General features: G+C 38.5%; 2 protein-coding genes and 2 long non-coding RNA genes across 11 annotated transcripts in view; 2 read left to right on the top strand and 2 right to left on the bottom strand.

Moving 5' to 3' along the window:
- The window catches only part of LOC140002798 (uncharacterized), a 42,007-nt gene extending 33,870 nt beyond the window's left edge, over window positions 1-8,137 (bottom strand). The window contains exon 1 of the long non-coding RNA XR_011810339.1: window positions 2,727-8,137. This is a non-coding gene — a long non-coding RNA (uncharacterized lncRNA). The remainder of the gene's footprint in view (window positions 1-2,726) is intronic.
- Window positions 1-26,485, top strand: part of RHOBTB1 (Rho related BTB domain containing 1) — a 216,825-nt gene that overhangs the window by 168,134 nt on the left and 22,206 nt on the right. The window contains exon 22 of one of the 2 annotated variants that reach the window (XR_011810327.1): window positions 12,982-13,944. The exons of the other annotated variant lie outside the window; for it this stretch is intronic. The gene's annotated coding sequence lies outside the window, so the exon portion shown is untranslated. Of the gene's footprint in view, window positions 1-12,981; window positions 13,945-26,485 lie in introns of those variants that run through there. 2 annotated transcript variants of the gene reach the window in all.
- ANK3 (ankyrin 3) overlaps window positions 1-26,485 on the top strand; it is a 355,138-nt gene that overhangs the window by 77,780 nt on the left and 250,873 nt on the right. For 3 of the 6 annotated variants that reach the window (XM_072040019.1, XM_072040024.1, XM_072040025.1), the window contains exon 1: window positions 26,393-26,426. The exons of the other annotated variants lie outside the window; for them this stretch is intronic. In XM_072040019.1, coding sequence (XP_071896120.1) covers window positions 26,408-26,426 — 19 coding nt within the window. In that variant the 5' untranslated portion in view covers window positions 26,393-26,407. Of the gene's footprint in view, window positions 1-26,392; window positions 26,427-26,485 lie in introns of those variants that run through there. 6 annotated transcript variants of the gene reach the window in all.
- Window positions 15,298-23,641, bottom strand: LOC140002799 (uncharacterized). Of its 2 annotated transcripts, none has more exons than XR_011810340.1 (3): window positions 23,359-23,641; window positions 22,653-22,742; window positions 15,298-16,300 (listed from the first exon to the last, which is right to left on the bottom strand). It is a non-coding gene; the product is annotated as an uncharacterized lncRNA (long non-coding RNA). The 2 variants fall into 2 exon arrangements; XR_011810341.1 differs by having other exon boundaries at window positions 23,136-23,641.

The following is a 26,485-nucleotide window of genomic DNA, read 5'->3' on the forward strand; positions in this document are numbered from 1 at the left end:
TGTCCCCAGGAGGGTGATCCTTGGTGATACTTCCTATGCTTTATTACACTGGATTGTTGCACAGATGCTAGTGTACATCCTCGCATTTGTCAGCTTAAATGAAACCAAAGTGAATAAAAAACTGTTTGGTTTGTTTTTGTGAGGAATTAAGGTTTGTCAGGGGAATTAACAGATGGAAACCTGGACACTTTAGTGTGGTGGTATGAGCAAAATAATTCTACACGATGCAAGCTGGAGGGTGTGATTGAAGCCTGACCTTTCACAGTGAGCTCAACACAGAATACAAATGCTGCAGGTATGTATTATACTTGTCTGCACAACTTGTTCTATAATGAGAACTTATCTCAAAGCTTGAAAAGAAATCAGAATTGTGTTCGTTCATGTATTCACTGCAATTTATCTGTTTGTTTTGGCTACTGGCTGTTGATTTATGTATGTTTCAGTTATTATATTTCAGTTATAAAACTTTGGGGAAATGGTGTTTCAATATAGCATCTAAATATAGACAAATACTTTCATTAGAATTACTATATACTAAAAAAAAATCTCATAGATACAGGAATATCTATGGATATGTGAGGGAATGGGAGGTGTATATTATTTTATCTATTAAGATACTTCTGTAGCAAGAAGGCCTTGAGAAATGTGCGAAGATACTTTCTCCAACCCTCTCCTTTGCTATGTATGAAAGGCATTGTTTTTTTAGGTTTTGATTATAGATTTTTTTTTGCCTCCAAAGAGAAGACATTCACCCAATGGCACAATTATTACAGAAATAGAGAAAAACATTTCAAATAGATATGCTGAATCTAACAGATACAGACATTTTGGCTCTTCTCATTACTTCTGTGAGATCTGTGGAGGATGCAGGTAGCACATCAGTCTCTTTACATTCTTCAAGCAGGCTGTTTATATTTCCTAGGATCATTTACAAGCTGTAATTATATTAATCTATTTGTATCCTCTTTCCCCACTTCCTTTGCTTTGCAGTGTAAGCCCCTTAATATAGATTGACTGGAGAAGAACAGATTTGTCCTTCTTGCTGCCTGTCTTTAGTGCGCTGTGTGACTCGAGAGCAGGGCTATTGGGGGAAGGATGACCTAATATACTGCAGGCAGGAAGCAGAGCTGATTAGTCTCCCTCAGAGATGCCATTATAGGGTGTGACTGGAGCTATATAAATCTAGTAAGTAAGAGTTTTCTTGTAGAAATGATCATAGATGTATTGAAGGGGAAAAATAAATCTGAGTTCATGTTCATCAGTATTTGATTTCTTATTGATATATTGATATGAGAACAATAATCCTTTCCACATATGATGACAAGAATCTCCCTTTCCACTCTGACTTTCCTAAGTCAGTCAAATGATAGTTTCTCCATTTAGAAACGCTGTTTTGCAAAGCAAAATAATCCACGTAACAATGACCCATCTCAGGATAGTGTGGAAATTCCGTGCTTAATCCACTATCTGCTGGTTCAGGACAGAGATCTGAACTAAAACCAGCTTTTGTCTGGTGACTGGGAGACATGTGGGTTCAATTCCCTTCCCCGAGAAAAAACAGAACTTGTCTTTCTCAAATTATAGATCTGGATGCAGAGCTATGATGCCAGAAGGAGATAACGCAAGAGTATCAGTCTACCCTTATGACTGTCTTCCAACTCAATTATTTGTTGAAATGCAATAGCTTTCCTTTTCAAGGAAAGCAACTTTATGTTGGATAGATAGTTGCATAAACTACTTCCCATAATGTGATATATATGGCATTACTGTTTTTGTGGATGCAAGCTTATTTAATATTGTTTTAATGTTACTACAGCTTCAGCATCTCTGAGTGGTTCTATGGCACTGCTTTTTTCCCTTTTTTTAAAAAATAAAAAGCCAAAACAAAGAAAAACTAGTTGCCAAATACAGTAATTAAAGCAAAGTCAACTAAAACCAAAGTAAAATACAATTACTTGGTTTTTGATCCCTAAACTTGCGTGCAACAGTAGATTAATCTTTGCAACAATTATTTGAGCATAAGTGTCTCAGTTTTGAACTACTTAGCTTGTTTTCTTTTGTCTATGAGGACTAATGTGCTTGAAAGATTGGATTTTAGGGTAGAACAGCAGAAAATAGAAAACCTCAAGAAACAGGGAAGAGGCAGTAGATGTCAAGACTCTGAGAATCAAGGGAATGTAGAACTCACAAGGGGACACTGATCAGCAAGAGGAAGCTTATTGCTGATTTGGTAGCAATAAAAACAATTTTGTTTGGAACCAAAACAGATGTGCAAAGTAGTGGGCACCACCACCGAAGGCTAAAATCATCAACAAATTTGCATCGTATCTACATTCACATAAAATGCAGGATACCAGTTGCTATCTTAAAACAGAATAGTGCACGTTATGTGCAGGATTTAGTAATTTTCTATCAGTGTTCTAAAGTTGCTATTGATGAATTGTTTCTGTACTGATGTGAAGAGAGGCACATCTTCATGTGTTTGACCTCAATCTATGCACCCTAACAGAGGCTAAGTGGCTACCAGGATCCCTGCATTCTATTTTCTACTGCAATTCTCCATATTTTCAGGCCCCTTGATTCTTTTCTGCACTCTTGGTCTTGAGTAGTTTAGAGTTGCTATAGTGCTACTTGTTCCATTGGCAATCACAAATAAAGCTGTGAATAAACATAATAAGGATCAATTTGTAGTCTGATGCTGTGGCATATAAACTGCCCTCACTCACCCAATATAACCAACCAGCAGAGATGACCCCTGATTGACAGGATACTGCAGAATATCATGGGTAGTGAATTTCAGAGCTTGTAGTGAAGCAGTTTCCTTTGAGGTATCTGCAACGAATGCCATTACATGTGGTATGCTGGCTGCAAAATAAACATACCATGTAAAAGGTATTAAAATTTCCACATCACTTAAGTAGCTGAAGTAGTCGTTGTAGGATTGTAAAAGTGCCCTCTGAAAGCAACCGAGTTTTTGTAGACCAACAAGAATACAATTTTAACAGTAGCAAGCTCCTTATAATTTGTCATCGTGTAGACAGGTACATCTGATCATGTGAGATTTTCATTAAATGGGCTGGATCTGGGTAAGTGAAAGGGTAAACAAACTGGAAAGAATCAAAGAATTAACTGGTAAGGGAAGAGGGGTTTCTGACTGTTGTCTAGCTTTGCCGTAGTAAAATAGAATGAGGCCAGCGTGGCCTAAGCAGAAAATGCTATCTATGAAGGTCTGTCAAACACTTGGGTGTTTCTTGGCATGACCTATCCAAGACTGACAGTATCTCAGGATTAGCAGCCATAAAAGCTGCTGCATGTTCTCAGGGCATGTTTGGTTACCTTGCTGTATCTCTGTTGTAGTAGGTAATACTTTAACTCATGCTTCCTGGTTTAGTATTTGTTGTCTTCTCTTATATGTCCTATTACCTGTAAGACACTGGCACAGGCAGGATTAAGTCTGGGTAGTTAGTTGTCTTCTTTCATCACTTCTTAAAGTCAATCTGGAAATGCCATGTTTTTTTTGAGAAAAATGTTAAACGAAAAACGTGAAATTTCTTAAAAGAAAGTAGTACACCAAGCACTGTTTATTCTTTGCTCTTTCAGTGGAATTTTCAAGGAAAATAATGTATTTTAATTAACTTCAGGAAAATCTTTGCCTACTTTTTAGAACGTATGAGCTAACAAGTGCATTTTCCTCAGACCCACTGTGAGAAAGATGTGGATAACAACGTCCATTTTACAGCGGTAAAGTACCACTAGCAGGAAGAACTGATTATTGAAGGAGTTGCTCCTAGAACTACTGTATTTTTAAGTTTGAACTTATGCACACAGGGACTTAAGACTGGAAGCTTCCGCCTGAAATTATGGGTGACAAATTGTCAGTTCTTGTTCTGTCCTTTTCAAGACTGTTCATAGCACATCTGTCATACTGGAAACATAGGAGAAATAGAACTAATGGTTAACCTATTTTTCTGATGAGCTAAATCACTAGCATCCACTTAAACTGGTACAGGTGTGCTAGCAAGCATAGGTTGCTGCAGATTTTATGTACAGTTTTGAAGCTTTTTATGTTGCTAATGCATATGTATTATTTCAAAGAATTAGGTACATCATTCTGGAAACATTCTGAAAATGACTGGCTTGCTTTAGGGATGTCTAAGTATGGAAATACAGCAGAGGATGAAAAGAGTAATTCTGTTCTTTTTGATGGTACATTGTGTCAGGTGTGAAGACTTGAAGAAAGACCCTGATCCCATTGGTAACATCTGCTGCTCTCTCTTTACAATGAAGAGCACTCCCTGTAAAAACTTTCACACACTGTTGTACTGTATACCATGAACTTGATATAAGTAGAAACACGCTTGATTAACACTTTGCTGTGTTTAGGTATTCAGTAACAAATTGCCCATCTTCTCCTCTACTTTGTTGCCTCTGCTGTTCTTCAGTACTAAGTATGATTTAAATGCAGGCTCTTAGTCTCATGCAACATTTTTTCTTCAATGTAATACTTTTCAGTACAATTCATAGAGAAGATTTGAGCTTGGCCTCTTCATTTATGTGCTTTAAAGCATGCCACTCGTTGGAGAAGCAGACATGTTAGGAGCAGGAAGCTAATTTTAGTCTACCCATTTAAAAAAGGTGGCTCACATGTGGCTTGTCCCCAAGTGGCTGATGTGCCAGAATTTATAAGCACATGATAATGCAGGCGTGATGGCTGCTGAGAAACTGGAATTATAAACTGTGAATTGCAGAAATTACCAGGTCTTTCCAGGATATTTTTTAAGTGTGGTGGAAGTCTTGAGAGGTGTAATCTTTGTCTATCTAAAAAATCTCCTCCAAAATTCCCACTCCTCTTATTTTTTTGATACACTGACTGATTTTTCTGCACTCTGGCACGAGATGAGGAAGGCTGAGTTAGTGGTTAGTCCTGGTTCTATGGGCAAAGCTAGCTCCTGCTTTTAGGACCATTAGCTGTGGAGGGGCCCAGCTAGGTTGCAGCCTTTGTGAATAACCACTTCCATGAATTTGAGCTGAGTGGTGCAGGTAGAATTTCAGGTATGTTCTCTTTTCAGGGTATGTTTCTCCTGCCACTCAATCCTCTTGTGCCCTGATATGGGCTCATGGAATTTGGGCTCCAGAATGAGAAGGTAGGAGGACCTTGAAAGTTTAGTCAAAACTACATTTTTTTTTTTAAATTTTTCCTGGGATTTCTAACACTGCTTTGAAAATCTCAACTCAGAAATGACTGCAATTGTTGTCTTTATTGCAAATTTCCTGTGACAGAATAAGCTATAGAGATCACAGTAAATGGAATCACAGCAATATGTAGGCAGAGGGTTGGTGCCCAGGTCCGTTCCTTTCACTTCCACAAGCTGGTATGATTTGGGAGCAAGTTTCTAGATCTCTGCTGTGCAGTGGAGTAAGGCAAGATGAGAGACTGATGCTACCTCATACAAGAAGGACTGTGTTCCAGTCTGAGGTGTAAACAGAAAGCATTTTGTCCCCTCTTTTAGTAGGTGGAGATAATTGGCAAAGAGAGAATGCAGACTTCCAGGTAACACTGGCAAATCCTCCTAATACAGGGGGGGAACATTTCCATTATGTGTTCCAAGATACAACTTCTTGTTGCTTGCTGATGAGTTAATTTTCAGTCATGTGCAGGCAAATGAAAGAAGCCTACAAAGGACCCAACAGTGAAAAAGCAATTGATGACAATCTGAGAAATTGAAAAATCAAGTTCAGTTTTAGTCACCAGTTAAAGCTGAAATGGTTTAATTTGGGGGGAGGGGGATGACACAAAAAAACCTCCATAGCTCTGGCTTATCATGCAAATTGCCTTTGCATTATTTCAGCTGTTTTTAAAGCCAATTAAAGGGAGATGGGGAGGGGCACTGTCTCTGTTTACTGTACAAAAACTCTTAGTTCTCTTAATGTGTTCAAATAAGCAATTACACTGTAGGGAAGGGACGTAATAGTTTAATGCAAGATGTCTTAAAGCTCTGTCAGTCCTTCCCATCCTCTCTTGCAAGAGGAGGAATTGTTGTTTTCTTCACAGGTGGCATTCAGCCAGCTAAAAACTGCTAATTATTTGTTGTCATGGTTATCTTATGCACACATGCTACTCACTGGATAGCCACCATAAAATATTAAGCGTTAATGGAAGATGGGTCAAGAATGTTCTTGGGAGAAAAGGATTGTGTTTACAGTGAGAAAGCAGTCAAGAAAGACTACAGTTTGAAAAATAGCAGCTTTCCGTTTGGTTGCTGTTTTGGGGAGATGTGGAGGAGTCTGAGAGGAAAAGTTCCTGTTTAATAAGGTATAATTGTGAATGGTTTCTCACTAGTTGAATGGAAGTCACGATTATAATCACAGCCATTTTATGTGAGGTAAGGACTTCAGACTTCACCATTCAAAGGCTACGAGTTTGTGGAGCAAAATATGTAAGCAAGCGAAGGAGAATATAAATGACCACAATAGTTCCATGTCTCCCTAACTTTTACCATGTAATTAGTTTTGCCTAAGACAAATCCATAAGGCCTGTAAGAATGGGGGCAGTAGTAACAAAAAGGGGAAATTAGAGAGTTAGTAGGAAGACAACCTGTTTGTGGATGAGTAGGGGTTAGGGGGAGCCAAGAGTCAACCAGCGCCTGGGAAGGGCTCAGGGTTTGGTGTCAGGCAACAGCAACGCACTGCTGCTATTCTTGTATTTTGACAGTCCGAGGAGCTGAATAGCTGGACTGTCCCTCCTTCTGTCCCAGGGCAGCTATTTTCTCCAACTGGATAAGGGTTTTGTTCGGGCATTTGCAAGGAGTCTGTAGGATAGAGAGGCTCTTTAAATTTTTCTGTTTTGTATAGCTGCTAGGTAAATGTCTGCTCCTGCCAACCCACGAGACCTTGGTTTGATCTCCATATCCTCCGCGGATGCTCTATTTTCTCCCTCAACAGTGAGTGTAGAAATGGGGGACAGAAACTTTCCCCATATTTTGTCATTCCTGTAGCTTTTTGTATGAAATCTTACATTACCTTCTTGAATTATATCCTAGCTATGAACTGAAAAGTCAGCTGTTTCACAAGGTGTGACCAGTGAACCAGTAGCCATTTGAATTCAGTTCTTAAAGCAGTGGTACTTTCTTCCTTACCATGAGCAATGTGAGGCCTGCAGTTAACTCCTGTAATGGCTTCCTGGCATATTTCCATGTAAGCCTTTTCCCAGGTGTCTCCAGGAGTAATACAGAATGGGTTTGGTATACATCATCATAATTCTCAAACATGCTATGGAGTTTCCCAAGTAGTTTTTGCAACTTTTAGAAGAGCAGTATGACATGGGAAACTGAATCTGTCACGCCTAATTATTTTTCTTAATCTTCACTATCTTCCTGTTCTTCCCCTGTCAAATAACTCACTTTGTAAAGCTCCGTGTGTTTTCATGGAGTGGTGTAGATGGCTGTGCATTCAGCTGGCTGATGACTACCAGTTGTAGCGTGGAAGTTCTGCTGCTGTGTTAGTACAGTGCTGTGCCCCTTCTGAGAATCCTACGTAAACTCTTGAGTATCTTGGAAATAGTAAAGATTCCACAGTGATTTTCATGCATGTGGGAATGTACAACATGGCTGAAAATAGAAGACCTTGCTAGGTTGCTTTTTTGTAGCGTGTTGCAAACACTGGTTTATTTTTAAAGGATTTTTCCAGCAAAGTTATGGTAAAGCTATTTCATGTGTCAGAAAAGTAAATCCTAGTAAACTGCACCAATCTTCCAGAATCACATTTTTGGTTCCTTTGTGTTCTTCTTCCATTGACAGTTAAGGTCAGTTAAAAAAAACTTCTTAGCAGACTTTTTTTTTTTTTTTTTGACACTAGTCTTCCCAAAGCAGCTTCCAGTGTCCTCATGTAATACCCTTATTCAGTCTAGTTCATCAGTATTGAAGATTCCCTTCGGAGTTTCCTGAAGCATCAAAGTTAGTAGTCCTTTCTCATTGTTTATGAATGCAGGTAACCATGGTAAAATACAGTCAATAAATTATTAACCTGACTCTTAGCATCTTTAATGCTTTCCTTTGTGTAATTCACAATAGCGTAATGCTGTGTATTTCATATCTCTGCAGGACTTCTGAGGTAGATAAATTCTCTGAGCTGAATCCACCTTTTGGGGAGAATTTAGTAGGAAGATCAATTTAAAATCTGGGTATAGAGGTGCCAGAAGTTAGTGTCTCAGAATCCTTAAGCTGTTGCCCACTTATTCTGAATAGCTTCCCTGTTCTGACACCTTTGTGATCACACTTCTTTGAGATGGGTATAGTACCTGCCCAAGTTCCAGCTGGCTTCCAGTGTTCGTGCTAATACCCCCAAGCATTTCAGTCTCTTTCAGGATCTGCAAAGCATGCCTGACTTATCTGAAATTCATGAATTCATAGCACAGAGCTAAGAAGAGTTATGGTGATTAAACTGTTCCACAGCATGAGGCGGAAAATTTTACCCTGTGATTTCTTTAATCAGCTCCATAATTTCTAGCTCAACAGAAGTATGTTTTTTAGAAGGATGTCTGATTTGGCTTAAAAAAATAAAAATAAAAAATATTATAGTTTTTTATAGTTCTTTTCCACCAAATAATTTCCTTAAGCGTCTGTTGTTGTTTTCTCCATACTCTGGTATTAGCGTAATACGTTATGATGTGCTTGTGCTTGCCGTTTAATGAGGTTGATTTGATATCTATTGAAATAATTGTGGGATATATAACACTTGTGCATGCCAGTTCCATGAGGTAAATTTTGGTACTTTTAGATGAAGTGCAAAGTATTGTCTTGATGCCAAATAACACATGGTACTTCATGGAAAATAATGCCAGGGTTGTGTCTGAAAGGGTATTTCCTTTCATGAAATAAGTAGTGGATCAAAAGCAGGCTCTTTGTTATCATCTTCAGCTGTGGAATTAGCTGGCATTGTACCAAAAGCAACAGAAATTATTTTGGAGAATAAAGTTATTTTAAAACTACTATGAAAGCCACTGTCTTTTCTGGGGAAGAAAACACCACCACCTCACTCTAAAAACACAGAAGGAAAAAATTCACAGTGAATGTGCAAAATTCACTTATCAAGTTTTGCAGTATGTTTTTTACCAGCCTTTACAGGTAAGTGGAGATTTAAGTAAGCTTAATTCATATCCTTTGAGTTCTTGGAGAATCATTTGCAACTCCCTGCAGTACCATTTTCAGTCTTCATCTTCCCAAAATATCAGAGAGAGAAGCCTGGCAAAAAGGTGTGGAGTTTGCTCAGAAACCTTTAAGGATTCAAACCACAGGTGTAGTGACTGTGTGGAAAACCTGATCCCAGTAGCAGTTTTGTCTTCAGTCTCCCCACTTCAGTCCAACCTTATCAACTCCCTCCTTGTTTTACTTGAGAGTACTGGACTAATGATACCCAATGAAGAGATGAGATAGACTACTAGGGGGGGGGTTGGGAGGAGCCAGATGATTTTCTACAAAAATGCAAATTAAGATTCTCAGCCTTTTTGGAATTTCATTGTGAAACTAATTTTCTCATGTCCTAACTTCTCATAGTTACAGAATTATATGATCTTGAATACTAAGGTTGGATCCATCTGCAATCATTAAAATATTAAATTCCAAGAGATATCAGTAACAATCTGTTTCAGTTTGTACATCTTATTGTTACGTGCATTCACAGTATCCTTAGGCAGAAAAAATACTTTCCTTCAATCAATAAAGACAGCCACTTTTTAATCATTGCCGTTGTGAACTGGAATGGCATAAAGAAAGGTGTTATCCTGTAAAAGAGCATGTGCTAATTCTTTATTTTCTTGTCAAAGAAATTAGATATGGAGTGAGTTTCAGTTTTCAGAATTATTTTATTTTTTTTTCCTTTGGTTGTAGGTTTGGTTTATTTTTTCTTTGGACCTTTAGACTGGCTTACAGCGTCTCTCAAGCAACCAACCCATCTTTTGGGAGGATGAAATGTCATGTTGGGTACTATTAATGGCATCTTTTGCTTGGCTGTGAACATGTTCATATGTGATAAAAAGAATTAATAGGGTGGATGTGTGCTTTAACTGCAGTCTATCTACTCAGTGGAATGAGGCCAACAAACTGTGGATGGAAACATTTTAAAAGAGCTGCCTCAGTTACTTTTCAGTTTAGTTGTTTTATCTGATTGTAGCACAGCTGTTCAGCAATTTTACTTCTGACAGCCATGATCAGGAGAGTGACCTCCAGGTTACTTTCATAAGATGCATAGTATTTTTTTTTTATAGATGCTGCTTCTGGAAGTAGAATACATTTCTTGAAAAATGCAAGTCTTCCTGTTGGAAATCTTTTTCCCCCCAAAATGTAACATGTCACTTTAAATGCTGAAGTGTTTGTTTTGTCAAGTACTCTTCTGGATGTCTAGAAATCCCTTATTTCTCAGTAGTCTGTTTCTTAACAGTGAATTGCAGGGCATGGAAAATGCCACCTGAAAGATGTAGCAGATTGTTTTGGAATTTTGAAACGTAAATGGAACCAACACACATTTCACAGTATTAGTATTATTCACTTCTGTGCAGAAAAAAATATTCATCTTTACATACCTTTCTAACTGCAGACAGTGAAAACTGGAACCATACTATATGGTGTCATAAAATCAGATACATACATGATAGAATTCAGATCTAGAATCCCACTTAATGAATTCAATGAATTCACTTTTTTTTTTTTTTTTTCCCCCAGCATCGTCAGAGCACGTGACAATTTTTATGTGAGTGTTTCAAGATTGGGTAGTAGGCTCCTTGCAGTTTGCCCTGCCAGAGTAAAGCCCAGGTCTGTCCTAGCTTGCTCACTTCAAAGCAGTAGGATTTGCCATCCAGGGACATGAATTCAGAGAGGACTGATATTTTCAGTGTCTTACATTCTGGGACAGAAAGTTGATCAGTTCAGATGAAGGATCTACACTGCTTTTATGGTCTCCATGTATGTCCATGTTCATCTGTCTCCTTCTCCAGCTTCCTGGTAGGAGGAGTTCTTGGGAATCTGTGATCAGTTTCTGTAAGTGAAGGTGGTTATCAGCACTGCCACCAGTTATGAAACAAGAACCACTGCTCTTTAACAATGGGCCCAGAAACTAAATTGATCCGTGGCTCTTCAGAAGTGTCTGGAGTCTCTGATGGAGTGCCAATGCAAGGCTGCAGTGACACCTGCTTCTTTGCAGACCAGAGAATGTCATTTTATTTTTTTTTTTTACTGCTTGGTTTAAACACTGCAGAATCACCACTTTGAGAGTATACTACTGCATTTAACAATGATTTTTTAGTTTCCTGTTTGCTGTGATTAAGCAAAAAAACAGTTTGGGGGGTAGGGGGTGTTAGCTAACTTTTTGGCAGTAGAATATTAACAGTGTCTTCTGAAGAACAGTGCTTATTAAGATAAGAGGCTTATTAGAACTGATTTTACAGGACATATATGGAGCAAGGACTGTTGTTTTTTTTTTTTTTTTTTTTTTTTTGCTAGTGCTATAATTTACTGATTTGGATCTTTTTTCACTTGATCCAGCAGATACTTCCTAATATCACCATATTGTAGAACAGTGGGTCAGTGTTAGCTGCTGAGAGAAAAGTAATATGTTCCCTTTTCACAGTGGCTAACCTTGACTGTGCCCTGAGAAGTCTCCTTTCTTTCCTAGCATCTCTTGGCTTTATATACTGCAGAGTTCTGAAATCTGTCATTTTCTGCTCACTTCTACTGACATAGAGTTGGCTTATTCCATGGCTTTCTCCTGGCTATGTTTGTTCTAAGCTCATTCTCTTCTGTAAGCTCTGAGTTCCTTTTTTTTTTTTCCCATGCTAGACTTATTGGGAATTCAGCAGGTGTTTTTTGTGCTTTTGCCATGCTGCTGTTTGCCACTTTCTGCATGTAGTTAATATTCTGTATCCCAATTTTCCTAAGACTTTCCCAGCTCAGTCACTGCCTCTAACCCATTCTCTTTTCATTCACCTCCTGCAGTATCTTTGAACCTGCTCTTTGTGCCTATAGAGATCTTATCAGAGGTCTGTATAACTTAATTACTTAGGTTTTACCTTTTGTTCTCATGATGTTGCCTTGTGGTTCAGAATGAGGGGCCGGGTCTTTTGGTCCTCCCCTCATCTCCTTTACAGAACATACTCAGGCAAGTGGAAATGTAACAAACTTGGTGCAGTTTTTCACCATTGTCTTTCTGTGGCAAGTCAGGCACTGCAAAGGGTACCAGAATTCTTGTTTTTTTTTTTGTCTTGTAGGCAAATGTGCTCACTTACATTGTAGTAACTCACTTGCAGTTGAACTAATGTATCTGCGTCCCTTGGCTTTTGTAGTTCCCTAGCAGACTTGCAATGCAGTTTGTTCCCTAAAAATGCAGTAGTTGCAGGTGACTTCATTTTCAGTCCACTTGATGTAAAATGTGATGTGTCCTCATAAATTTCTCCTTGAATTAAGTCACAGATTTTCTTTTGTGCTTCAGAATATCTTTTGACAATGATCTATTTGTCTGTGTTTTTCAAAGTAATGCTTCTAGTTTCCTCAGAAAGCAGAACTTTGATAGCAAGGAAACTTCCCACTTACAACTCTTTGACGGAACGGCACAAGTACTTGGTTGTAAACACTGAACAAATGTTGTGCTGTAATTTGTCCAAGCAGCTGTTTTTCTCTCCAGCTAATGATACACTGCAAAAATTGTCCATGCACGGATGAAAAGACTCCTGATGCAGGAGGTCTTGTTTCACACTTATTACTTGTCACTCTCTGAATAAAATCAATACTGAAGAAGGCCATTTACCCTCATTTTCTAATAGCCTTAGGTCCTTTGGTACAGTTGTGATTTTTCTTATTTTTTTTTTCTGCTTCGGCCTTCCTCAATGCTATTGCCTCTTTTAAAAACTGGTGAAGAATATCTGCATACTTCGTCATCTTCTTAGCTATTACTGTTCATTGTAAGGTCTTGATCAGATCTGTCATTGTTTTGCAGAAAAACCTGCAATGATATTGTTGACAGCCACCTTGTGCATCTGAGTTTAGGCCTGCAAAACTCTTAGCCATTGCCTTTGTCCAGCTGAGACCTGTTGTGTGATCTACCCAACTGCTTAGTGAGCACTGGCTGTGCCTATTCTGGTGGCTTAGCCCACCCAGATTCTTCATGGGAGCAGTGGTTGTGGAAGCTTTCAGATGTGCTGTTAAACAGAAATTAATCGCTGCTAGGACTCCAACCAGAATCTAATCTTCAAGAAAATGAAGGAAAACACCTCATGAAGTGAGTGTTGCTGGTTGCCCCAGCAGCTGAAGTGATGCCTTGCTCACTAATTGGCTATTGTTGACTGATTTGCTCACCTAAGGACTGGCATCCTAATGCTCAACGCTTTGAACTGAAGAGCAGTTAAAGAGAGCACCATCTACTCAGAACTGGATTCTTGGCTCTGCAGATAAGCATGATATAGCAGTTAAATTCCAGATACGCTGTGTATCTGGAAGCTACACACCCTGTATCAGGAGAGGTTGAATGAGATAATCTGATAGGTTGGGCTGTGTCTGCAGGACACAATACAACATTATGCAGATGTCGCACAGACATCCCTGTGCAAGTTATCTCAGATGCTGCACAGCTGAAAAGTAGATAAACTCAAGGTCTGTGTGATGTGCTGAGGCTGTTTCTAATACCCAAGTTAACTTTTGTATTTCATTTCTTTCTTTAATCATGAACTGCATCGAGTCCCTTTTCAACCATACATTTTCGTAGCTCTAATTCACAACCTGTAAAAGTACAGTTCCAAATTACAGTAAACCTCTGTACTTGGCCTAAACAAGATGCTGTAAGACACTTTTTGTTTAGTGAAACATTTAAAATGAAGTGGATAGGATTTATGCACATACAAAACTGCTTCTAATTTTGAAACTGAATTTTGCATTCATTCAAATAAAAACCGATATAATTGTGTACACTTTCATGTATCTTATAAGTTTCTTGTCTGTTTTAAAAAGGTGTGTGTATGAGTAATGTGCTTACTTATGTATTTCCTTGATGGTGTCTCTGTAAAGAGACGGTAGGAGGCTTTTAAAATAAATTTTGACCTTATCAGAGTAACACTGACATAAGTTAGCAGCATGAGATTTCTTATGTTTTGGTTCTGTTTACATTGTTAGCAAATCTATGCCTGCTGTTACCTATCATCTGAACTCTGCGTTTTAATAACTCAGGGAATACCCTTTGCTGAAAGGATACGCATTTTATATTATTTCTAGCTTTAAAATCTATTTCAATCTGATTTGCAAAGAGAACTCCTGAGTTCTTCCCCAATCCCTTTGAATATACAGAGAAAACTAGCTGTTGTCCAATAACATCATCACTTTATATAAACAGAGGAAACTCAGATATGAGCCTACTGTGTAGATAATCATTTATGAATAAGTCTAATATTTATTCACATGAGAAATACTGTGTTTTTACAAATGAGTTTCAAGGACAATTGCTTAAGAAAATTAAAAATGGCATTTAATGAGCAAACATGAATGACAACTTGTTTTTCTTAGAGAGATGAAATTAAATAATATATGAACTTGTTATTTGGAACAGCTGACAGTACATTACTCATTCCAGGTTTTCACTTGCTATTTGTCTTACTGAATAAAATGCACGAGTGATCTAAGTTTAATAAATTTAAGATTGTATTGTAGGCTAAACATAAGTAAGCATATAATAAATCATAATCTTTACAATATACAGAATAAATTTTCGTTTTCTCATAGCTGAGGAGCCTAAAGGGTCACCTCATATTACAGCAGTCTATGTGAATGCTGCATTGTTAATTGAGATTTTCTTTGTAAAATCTGTCAAGTTAGAAACATCTTTATCAGCTATTTGGCAATTTTCTTGGGAATTAAGAATCTGATTTGTGCATTAGTGCCAACATTTGTGGTTGTAGTATGTTAAGAAAGAGAATAGGTGATTTTTTTTAACCACCCATACCTTTGTATGATGCATATTTTTTGCACGGTGAATGTTACAAGTGCAAACTGCTTTGAGACTGAAGTCAGGAGTGGGGTTTACTGCTTCTATTTGTGGCTCCTTTGAGCAGTCAGTTGCCTAGGAGATCACTGGCAAAACCCCAGCAACTACTTACACCACGTTAGCCTATAAAGTAAGCGCTGCAACAGATCTAGTGACAATCATTAGACACTTCCTGAGAAAACACCCTGGAGGTTTTAGAAGGGTTTATATTTCCACCACCTGTCTCATTGTTACATCTGCTCTTCAGAAAACAGAATGGAAAATGTTTAATGATATCTTGATAAATATGTTTGTTTCTTTCCCCAATACAAGCAATCAATGTATATTAAAAACAATTTATTTTTCTGCCTCATGTAATCCTTCTTTGTGTCAGAGATAATCAGCAGTCATCTAAAAAGATTAACTAACTTCTGTGATTAGCAAGCTCAAACCCTGCGCTTTACAGGTAAGTGAATGTGGCACTGAGGCATCCCTGTCTACATTGTTACCACTTTCTTTGGCTCTTATTCTGATCCCAGTTTATGGAATGAAAACAATAAAGGCAATAGGAGAATGCTGACATGCAGGGAGTGTGGATGCTATTGGAGTATATGTTCTGAGGAAGATGGTAAGTGGGATATTTTCAACCTTCACATCCACCATTATAGCATTTTTACTACTAAACTGATGACATCTAACAGCAGCCTGTTGTGCTCCTGGAAACCAGCTCTGTGGCACTGCTGAAAGGAGGATAAAATGGGAAGGAACTGCCTTGTAGGACTGATGGATACTAGTTTTCTGTGGAGGTTTTTTCCCCCGATTGCAGAATTTTTGGACATGCTTCTTTGAAAGGTTGTTAGTATTTTCCTTTGGATTTAAACATTTCAGTTTGGAAACCAGATACCATTTCAGTATATGTTGAAGGGTGGTGTAATTAAGCATAGATCCTCAAACTAGGAGGAGAGGTATACACAACCAGAAATGGATGTTGCATACCTTGCTGAAAATGATGAGAGTTTTCAGCAGAGTATGTATCCAGAAAATATTCTTAGACCACTCAGAAGCTTTGCAATTAAATCTAATTTGAACAAGATAATTGCATTACTTTTTATAAATTGGAAATTAGTCAGTCAGGTTTTACAGGTACTTAATTGTGCTCCAGGAGATGTATAACGCAGGGGAGACTTTCATAAGAATGGAAATATACCACTGTGAACTAATGTTTAAAAAAAAAACTGAAGAAGGAGCTTGTTCATTTCAGTGTTATGGCAGATGGAGTTCCAAGTGAGCTCAGTATTATGTAGCACTGTCAAAGAAGGAAAAAAAAAAAAAAAAGTATTTTGCATTCTATAGCAGCACTTACTAGTAGTACGACATATGAATGTCTTTGAGCAGGTCAACTTAAATCCTCAAAATCAAGAGGTGTTAAATGACAAGTTTTCCATTAAGTATCTGTAGAAGCATTGGGTAAATGACTAAAAGGTAACGTCCCTTCCAGTCCCTGTTCTACTCACGGATATTCTGAGGTGTTTCAAAATATTTTCAAAGGGACATATTACTCCTCTTCCTCCAGGGATACAAATTCCCAGTTCCTCATTGCCTTTCACACTTGTGGATGTGTATCAAAAGACAGTCTACCCACAAGTCTGATATTTTCTGTACGGTCCAGTGGCTGTGACAAACAACAAGTTTGCCTGGTGGCAAATCAGTAGGTTGAAGGAATCTCCTGTCACGTTGATGCATTAGTTGTCTGGCATTGCTATTGCCTTATCACTTGGAACTGCACGTACCCATATTTCTACAAATTGAGTGGAACCTTATCCGTTACATGAAAACTTTGATGTTGGGAAGAGTTGGTGAGATTTGCTGTAAGGAACCACTAGTGAGTTGAGTGCAATGTATCTTTTGATTTAACAGTTCATTCTGGGAGAGAGCCAAAATGAGTTCCTACCCTCAGACCATAAAAACCAAATTATTTTTAGGCTTTATTTGTGAATGAATTTCATCACTTCTTGTAATATCTTCTGTCATCTTTAATATATGGTAAAATAGCTGAAAACCTGTTTCCAATGTCTCTTCAAACATTTGTTCAAATTAAATAACCATTTCCCTGAACCTTTATGGAAGACATAATAATAATTTTAAAAATCAAATACAATACATGATCACAAATAAATAAAAGTATAGGCACTACGTACCTGGTTTCATCATACCTGAAGGTCTTGTAACAGTTCTCCCTGGATGATCATTTATTCATACTCTGCTTTATAAATTGATTTTTCTTCTGGTTACAGGCTATATACATATGTAAATGTGTGTATATATTCACATAATACATTTTTCTATATAGAAATATTCTAAACCATCCTTTCTGATATATATGAGAATATTTATAGTTCTAGAATGTTAATCTGTATTTGTTTAATAAGTGGTTTAGGTTACATGGTAGGTTATGGTATTAGCTGTTATGATAGCTCCTTGCTTGGAACTACCATGATTTGCAAAATATTGTAAGGTGTGTGTGGGGGGGGTTGTTTTTAACATTGCTTACAAGCAAGTAACTTCTGTAACAGAATCACAAAGATATGGAGACTGACTGTTCTTGACTGTAGAAAAAAATCATTTTGAGCTTTGTGGAGTTATCTTTTTTCTGTGAACCTTGGATCATTCTAATTTATTTATTTATTTTGTTAAGAGTCAGTAGAAAGGAGCAGAAAAGGAACTAGAGACATCAAACATAGCTGGGGCCAGCTGTTCTGCCCTCTCCTATGGGATGTCAAAAGAAAGCTGTTTCAATGCCACTTAAAATGTACATCAGGCCAAGGGCAGGGTTTGTAAACATCTGATGTAGTGAGACAATTGGAGAGTGAATTTGGGATGAAAACTAGCTGTCTTTGTCAACAGAAACAAGACTGAAAGTAGTATTGGAAGGCAGAAAAGCAATTGGAAAAGACTCTACTGATATCCAGACCAACAGAGCATTTTGTTACTCAGATATCATCATCTAAATATGTCTACTTGCTGATATTATGGCTTACAATCTGCAGGCAGTTTAACCTCAGGCTTTCTTCAGTAACTTATATCGATGAGCATCACTGGCTCACCTGTCAATCTGACATTTGAAATTCAAGTTGTCACAATGTCTTAAATCCACCCTACTTTTCTTATTTGGACATCGTAAGGTGGTAAATTGCTAGAAAGAAACTTTACACCGTGTTATCCTAACTATGAGAGGATTTCCAGGGATGGATGAACTATTGGCTCTGTTTCATGGAAGGAAACTTCTAACTTGGGAACTTCTATCTCTCCCCAGCAGCAATCATGGTAATTTGTGCTCATCAGAAGCAACTAAATCAAGAAATTCCAGAATAACGGAGATAGGAGAATTGCATGAATGTCGTAGCTCTTCTAGGCTGGGTTTCCCTAGGGCTCAATGGCCAAGTCATATACTTGGCTTTTAAAGATGAGGACTGGCTGATGTGATGCAGCTAGGACTTGATTTCTATTATTTTTGAAAAGCTCCCCTAAATACTGGGGCTAAATTATTTAAATCTGAAAACTAACAAACAAAAAAAAACAAACAGCAAGTCAAAGATTTATTGGTACTCTTATTGGATAACCTCCACAGTGTGCAGGTAGTTCCAAATCTCTCCAGGTAAGAAGACCCTCCCAAAGGAAGCCTAAAATACCTTCGTATCTCTTCAGGATTTCCTTGTCCTCTCTCTCATTCTGTAGTTGAAAGTCTTTAGGGAATATAGGTCATTAAAACTCCATTTCCCAAAGTAGTTGATTAACATGTAAAAATTTAAAAAATATTTTGAACATGCATTGTAACATGTTAAAATAAGATGTATTTGAATATTTCGCACCTATTTCTTAGGTATCTCTAGAACAGTGCTAACAACTCTTCAAAATAAACCTTCTGATAATAGGCTCTGGATATGGCAACTTGTAAGGGTAAAGCTGATTTTGTGTGTCATCGCTCAATGTATTTTTTTTAAAGTATGGCAGAATCAAATCAAAGTCATTGACTTTATTTCCGGGGCCTAGTTCTAAACCTATTCCTATTGAAACGCACATGCTTATCAAAATAAGCTAAATGGCATTTATAGTGGAAATTCTATATATATATATATATATATATATATAAAAATGCACTTGAAATATATTTTCATTAAAAATACAACAAAAACAGTACTTACATTTCAAATGAGTAGAGTTATCCTCTTTGGCTCATTTTGTGTTTCTAAAAAAGTATTTGTTTATTACCTTGGCTTAAATTTTGACTAATAAACTTATGATTAGTGGAAACAACTGTTTTGCATCAAAAAATTGTAAATGGGTATTTATCTCAAAACTCCACCTGCTCTTCATTTATGCCTAAGTTCTCATGCTGTGTAAAGTGCTATTTGTAGACAATTGATAACAGAATATTAAATAGCCATTAACTGCTTTTCATCTGAAATTGTCGATTTGTTCAGGAGTCTTTTACTTATCTGATATTTTATGCACATAGACACAGATTCTGCAATTACTGGAAGAATGATGGGATATTTATCCTTTTTTTGGAAAAATTCCAGTTTGGCCACTTGCATCATGTACTCTGTGCACTTCTGAGTGGAAACGGAATATTTTTTTGATGGTGGCATTAATGGTCAACGTTACCTTTTTCTCAGAAGTGGTAAAACTCACTGAGGTCATCAGCTTCAATATACCTGAAATTTTTGATGCTGTAGCTTGTGAATTGCTATAGATGTGTGGCCATGTGTGTCCTGTAAGGCTAGACTGAACTTATGTGATGTAGTATTTTCTTCTGGGTTCTCTTTTGCTGTTTTTGAGTTCCAGAAGAAAATTTGCAGACTTGAAACTCAACCACAAAGGTTGATCTTTCAACGACAAGCAAATAAAGCAGTAGTTAAATTTCATTCTAACAAAAAATTTCACCCCTTTCTCCAGGTGAAAATCACTGGTTAAGTATTCTGCAGAACTTCCATTTAACTGAAGCTCACTCTAATTTACGTTGTAAACTGTCTAGCTAGTAACTTCACAGATTCTTTTCCACTATAGTCGGGGCTTTTCCATGCCCATAGTAAAAGTACCATTTTTTCTTTTCTTTTCAGTAGAATAAAAGCAGGAGGTAGCCAATTCAGTATGTTTTCCAGTTAGCTTCCAGCCTCCAGCAAAAAATACTGACAAATCCTTGTTTGTCACGTTGGTCTTTGCTAATGCTGCTGAGGTGAGAAAACCTTATCCATGAACTTCTCATGATGTGTTTTGTATCTCATAAAGTAGTGCATCTGTATATCCTACTTGTGTGATGATTGTAAAAATAGAAGAATTAAATGGTTGTAAAAATATTTTCATAGGTAGGACTTTCCTCAATCCTTTATATTTCTTTGCTAAAGTTTTGCAGGGTTCTGTCCTGATTGTCACCAGTTTCTCCATCGTTTCTCCTTTTAGCCATGTGAGATTGTGGAACAATGCTCAAGTAGGTTGGGAATCCATGCACAGTTCAGGGCCGTGCATGGCCAGGAAAACTCATAACCTGTGATTTGGCCATGTGAGGCTCCACCTTCTGATTAGGCCAACATTCCTGAGGCAGAAGTGCTAATGATTTCCATGGTGACTTGGACTCAAAATATGTTTCAAGGCAGAATTAATGCTTGGCCCTTTACATTTCTGCTCCTTTGCACTGACTTGTTCTTGGTTAAAGCTCTGTCCCAATGTACACACAAAGGAGGTTCCATGATGGACCTCCCACCAAAGGGGAAAAGCTGCCAGGTTGGGATGGCAGGCTTGCCCTTGCACAGGTTTAGAAAATCCTGTCAACTCATGTTGAAAGAGTGAAGGGCGTTTAGTTCCAGTATTTGACAGAGCTATGACTCAAATTATTAACTTCTGTGGCATTTTGTCTCACCTTTAACTTCTTAATTAACGCAGTTCTTGTGTTGCTACCACGTCACACACTCTTCACTTCTTTGTGATTTTTAACATGGTGTAAGATACTGGCAATGGATTTTTTTGGTTGTTTTTAAATTAGTGCACTGCAGTCTGCAGCTGGTTTTGTCTTTTTTGTTTCAGCTTCCTAGTTACATGCTTCCCATCATTACTGATAGTGAGAAAAGTTTAGTTTTATGATGATGGCATAGCATTTGCTAAGGTGTCCAAATACAAGTATAGAGCTTTTATAATGAAACTTGTATTTGCATTTAGCCATGTTGGAAGAAAACAGCCTATGCAGCTAAAAAGTTTGTATTTCATTATACAATGTGATAATTTTGATTGCAATTAAGCAGAGGAGGCATACCTGTACAGATGTCTTACAAAGCACTTCAGTACTAAAAGTATATGGTATTGCTATCCCAGCAAAATGTTTTGGCTTAGCCTAGCTGAAGAAATTAAGTTCAAGGAGATATTCCTGTAAGGTATTGTTTTTGTGACAACAACATTTCTTCATTGTTACTAGAAAGCAAGTCTAACAAACACGGGAATCAATAATCATGAGAAGCATTGGGTAACTTATGGAAGTATCAAGGCCATGTTTCCAGCAGTTTCTTGCCAAGGACTTGCTTATTTGTGGCTCATCTTTTGGACTAGCAGAATTAAAAGGTTAGATGTGGGGGGGGAAAGTCTAGTCTAAACACTGTAAGGCATCTTAACCCTAATGTGGAAATGTTTTTGCTACTCAAGTCCTAATTGGCAAGATGTACAGTGAGGTTTGGAAGGATGTCGAACAGGACAATGTCTATGCAAAGCTAGAAATATTGTGGTGCCTTCTGAATCATCCTTTAGCTGTGGGAATTAATTTAAGAAATACTGCAAAAAGGTCCATTCTCATTTAGCTGCACTGAATATGAAAATAACCTTTTCCTTTGAAGAGAAGATACAGTGCAGAGGATGTCTACACTGAATAGATAATGGGGCTTAAATCCACCAAGGCAATTACTTGGCTTTTAAATGTGTTGAGCAGTTGTATTTGTGTTTTTCATTGTGAATAACAGAGCTTTCCTCTCATGGAGGGAGAGTCACTGTGCTTTTAGGCCTGACATGGAAAAAAAACCTAAGCATTATAAATAAAGAGGGTTATAGTTCACAGTAAACAGTGAGAAGTAAATCAACAGTAAAAGAACCATCTATAAACATTGCAAAATGTAATGATGTTACAAAAAGTTTGGCAGCTGATGTCAGGAAACATATATAGCATTCCTGCATAAGATTGACTTGGTTTGTAAGTAAGGATTGTTCTCTCCATTCTCTCTTAATTTTTCTGCAAAGCAGAAAAGCTGTACGTAATGCCCACAATTTCTGGTTAAATTGTCATGTTGTTTTATAAAGACAGTCAACCTTCATTTCTAAGCTCCAAGTGACCGAGTTCATTACATACTTTGGTAAACTATTTTGTTAATGAAATATCCTGATATATTTTTGCCTGGCACATGTGCTCTGAATTGTGAAATTAGCAAGGTGCATTGTTAATCAAAATTACACAAAGAGCTTCTGACTGTTTTCTGTCTTAGTACTCTGGAAACCAAAGTACTATGTGTTTTGGACAGGCTGCTCTTGAAAAGAAGAGCAAGGGAAATCACATGTTCACCACTTCAAAGGTATTATCTTACTCAGATAGATGCTTTTGCTTTAAGTACTCAGTTAATGCTTACCTGTTTTTCTGTCCTGCCGAAGAAGGCATTTTCCTTGTCAGGACTGGCTTTTTTGCTTAGGAAACTGGCTGTCAAGGGCCTTCAGGTTCCCTGTGTAAATATGAATGTACAAGGAGCTTTTCTCAGTTCTTAAAAATAGGCCTCTATTTCAGAATGCAAAATTCCACCCTCAGTGATTCCTGCAAGCTCCATTTGGTGCTCAGAAGTATATTTGAAAGTGTAAGAGAGAAATGACATATGCTGTTCTCCTTATAAAAAAGCATGGATTCAAACTGAACAGACCTAAGTTTCTGATGTGCATCTGTGGTGGCCGTCCTGCTGGTACACAACATGAAGGGGGAAATTTGTGGATCCCCAAGAGCCGAGTATGTTCCTTAGGGGCCTGTCCCACTCCCCCCACCTGCACCAGGAGTATGCTGGGGCAGTGGTGAAGCAGGGTCACAATTTTGGGTGGAAGGAACCAGGAATTTAAAGCCTAGTTACCACAGACGCTGAACTGGAACTGTTTTCTCTGGGCACAGGGAGCCTCTCTTTGCACCGCGCTCCTCGCCGGCTGGGGGTGGGTGGCGAGGTGCCCCAGCCCCTTGTGCCCCGCTCCACTACAGCCAGGGGAAATGCCGTGGCGGACAGAGAAATCCCATCCCCACCACCAGTAATAGTCTCAGCTTGGTGAAAATTAAATTAATCCCTGCCAAGAAACACGCACGTTGCCTTTCCCCGGGCTCAAGCTCTCCTCAGCGCTGAGGTGAGCCCTCGCGCTGCCACCGGCCGCACTGATTGGCTGAGCTCCGCCTGCCGGCGGGGCCGCGGGCACCTTATGGAACTGAACGGAACCTTCCAGAAGCGTCTGGAACCCGCCCCGCCGGTCCTGTCAGGGCCCGCCTGCGCCTCACGGGGCCGGCTCTGAGCGGCTCCGGCTGTGGCGGGGGGGGGGAGGCTCGGGGCTGGTCCTGAGTGTGCCGGCGACGTGACAGGGGCATGCTGCGTGTTCAGGTACGCCAGCTCCACTTGGGGCGCCCACGAGGTAGAAACGAGACCCCAATCTCATTTTGAGGCGTTTTTGTCTCTCTGAGGGCAACGCGGCGATGCTTGTGAAGGCGGGAGGTGCCCTGCTGGGCGGGTGAGCGGCTGCCCCGGCCCGGCCTCACAGCGCTGGGGGCGAGTCTGTGGGAAGTGAGTGCGGGTCAGGGGAAGGCCTTGTGCCTAGGGTGGCTTTACAGTAGTTGGGAACCTGGGCCAGGATTTTATTGTGTCCTTTAATATTGTGTGCACATGAAAACGTGCTTTAAGCCTATTCAGCCGCACAAGGCCTGATTCTTGCCTCTTGCTTATGGTTTGGTTGAAAATGTATCTGCAGGTGAAATGTTCCCACGTAAACCAAACTTTGCAACATACAGCAGCTCTTGAGTTTGCACACCCAGTAAGAAACCCCCAGGGCTGTTTCTGTGCCAGTAAGTACTGACCCAATATCCTTTTCTAAGGTTCTCTGAATTCAGTGTTGCACCGGACACAATTAGCTATTCTGTTGCCTCCCTTTCTCACCTATGTTGAGTCTGCTGAGTATGGTTACCCTGCTGGCTGGCAGAAGGGAAGATGGACAGGCTCATTTGCTTTGGAACTGCAGAGGTAAAACTGCAGAGAGCCTTGTCGTTGCTTGTTGTAAGTTCTGCCATTAGGGTAGAGCGGGACATTCCCTTCCTGACGTTAAGGGACATGTGAAATACATAAAGCTTTCTATGTTTCTACTTACTGCTAGCACTTCGTTGCTAAGGGTGAGAATACACATTACTTCGTGCAGCTCAACTTCAGGTTATTCTCGTCTGCATCTCAGGGTAAAGCAGTCTAACAGGGCAGGGTAATTGGGCCAGGATGATCCACTGTTAAAATTTGCTAGCAGATCAGAGACAGTATCCTTTATTTAGCCATTAGAATGTAACTCCATGTAATTCCTGCAGCTGTTGGCTTAGAGAAAACACCTTAATTATGGCAGACAAAAAAAACAACAAATCATTGCTGGAAAAGAACGAACAGATCAATATTTGTTAAAACATGTGAAGGGCTTATTTAATTGAGGGTGCAAAACAGCATTTCAACGCTTACTTCCCTTTAGTAGAAAACTGTTTATATTTATAACTCCAGATATATCCAATTAGGAGCAGACATTTAAGACTATACATTAAAATGGGGTTGAGTTTACTCTTCCTCACGGTTTGCTGGAGTCGATAGATAGGATGAAGAGCATTCTTTATTTAAGTTAGGGCATTTTAAAATGTTCTAACTTGTCCCTTTTCTTCAGTTTTATGTGAAAGCAGATGTTTCTGTGTATGTGTTTGGCTTGTGTTTTGCTTAGGTCTGGTTTAAAACTTCTTGCTTTCGCTGTACATTTCCCACCACTGTCAATCAATTTTAGCAATTCATGAACGTTGAAGTCAAATGTCAGTGTCAGCTCGAACAACTGCGTGACTCTAGTTCTTAGCCACTGACACTTGGTTTTATCTTCTTCAAGGTGAGTCTCTTACTTGCAAAAACTTCAGCAACCTTTCATCTTTCTCTGTCTTTTCACCTCATGTGTGTTAGACCTGAGATATTTAAAATTGACTGTTACATTTTTCCAAGCTTCTTATAAGACTTCTGTGACACATTTTGTATGCAGTTGCTATGCTGTATTTCCAAGTCACAAAGTCTGCTAACTGTCCTGTAGCTGATTACTACTGTGATGTTCAAAGCTTTTTAAAAAATTTTATTAGTACACATCCAGTAGAAAAAGGAAAATTTCTAGGAAAATGTCAGCAGTGAGCTATAAAATTGAATAATGCAATTATAGAATGATTCTTCTGTGATGAATGGAGGCAAGAAGAAAATCGCTAAATCATCATCATGCTGTTTTCCGTGCTACTTGGTCAGAAAATGGGATCATTACAATAACTTCTACTTGTACTGTCCTTTGACTAGGAGCTGTACATCCTGATTGCAAACTATATATAGTAGTAATTTAATTCAGGACAAAAATGTAACAATAGTTCTTATTGGGTGTAAGACTGAACACATTAACTCAAACAAGATGGGATGAAGAGCGTAACATACTTTGTGAAACCACACTGTTTATGTTTATATTAATCAGGAGAACTTCCAAAACTTGAAATTCATCTGTGTTACTGAAAATGGAGTTTAAATATCGCGGAAACTGTGATGACCACAAACGGTCAAGACCTTGTCTTGTATTTCATTTACAACTGCTGCTGTGTATTTATGCTAACATCACACTGAATGATTGGTTTAGCACTAACTTGTTATGTTTTTTTAGAATCCAGGTGTTCTTCTGTGCCCTATTTAAAGTACCAACACAGCATGATTACCCTGATAAGACAGACAGGATCACAAACCTGATAGGGGTATGGCTTTAAGCATGTTTGATTCATCATTATTTAGGGCTTTCAAATATTGATGTGTTGTGAATAAAGTGTCTGGATTTTTACAAATCGAGTTATTCCCATTGAGGGTGACTTTGCTTTCCTGAACAAACAAATCAAACAAATTATTTTACATGGTAAAACAAACAAAAAAAACACATCATGTGATCTGTGTAGAGTAGAAAAACTGAGGTCATTCTGACATTATCATGACTCATTCCTGCTTAATATTTTGTTTTTACTGTGGCAATTGTATTTGCAGATTTTGACAAACAAAGCTTGACAAGCAGTAAGCCCTGATGTATAGAAGTGAGTCACAGCTGAAGCACCTGGTATTTTCAATGTATGTGTGAAACACCTGCAGGTAACCGCTGTCTTGAAAACACTGATTTAAAAAAATATGATTATATTTTTGATGGGCAG

Source organism: Anas platyrhynchos, chromosome 6 (assembly GCF_047663525.1).
Source record: "Anas platyrhynchos isolate ZD024472 breed Pekin duck chromosome 6, IASCAAS_PekinDuck_T2T, whole genome shotgun sequence".
Classification (NCBI taxonomy): domain Eukaryota; kingdom Metazoa; phylum Chordata; class Aves; order Anseriformes; family Anatidae; genus Anas; species Anas platyrhynchos.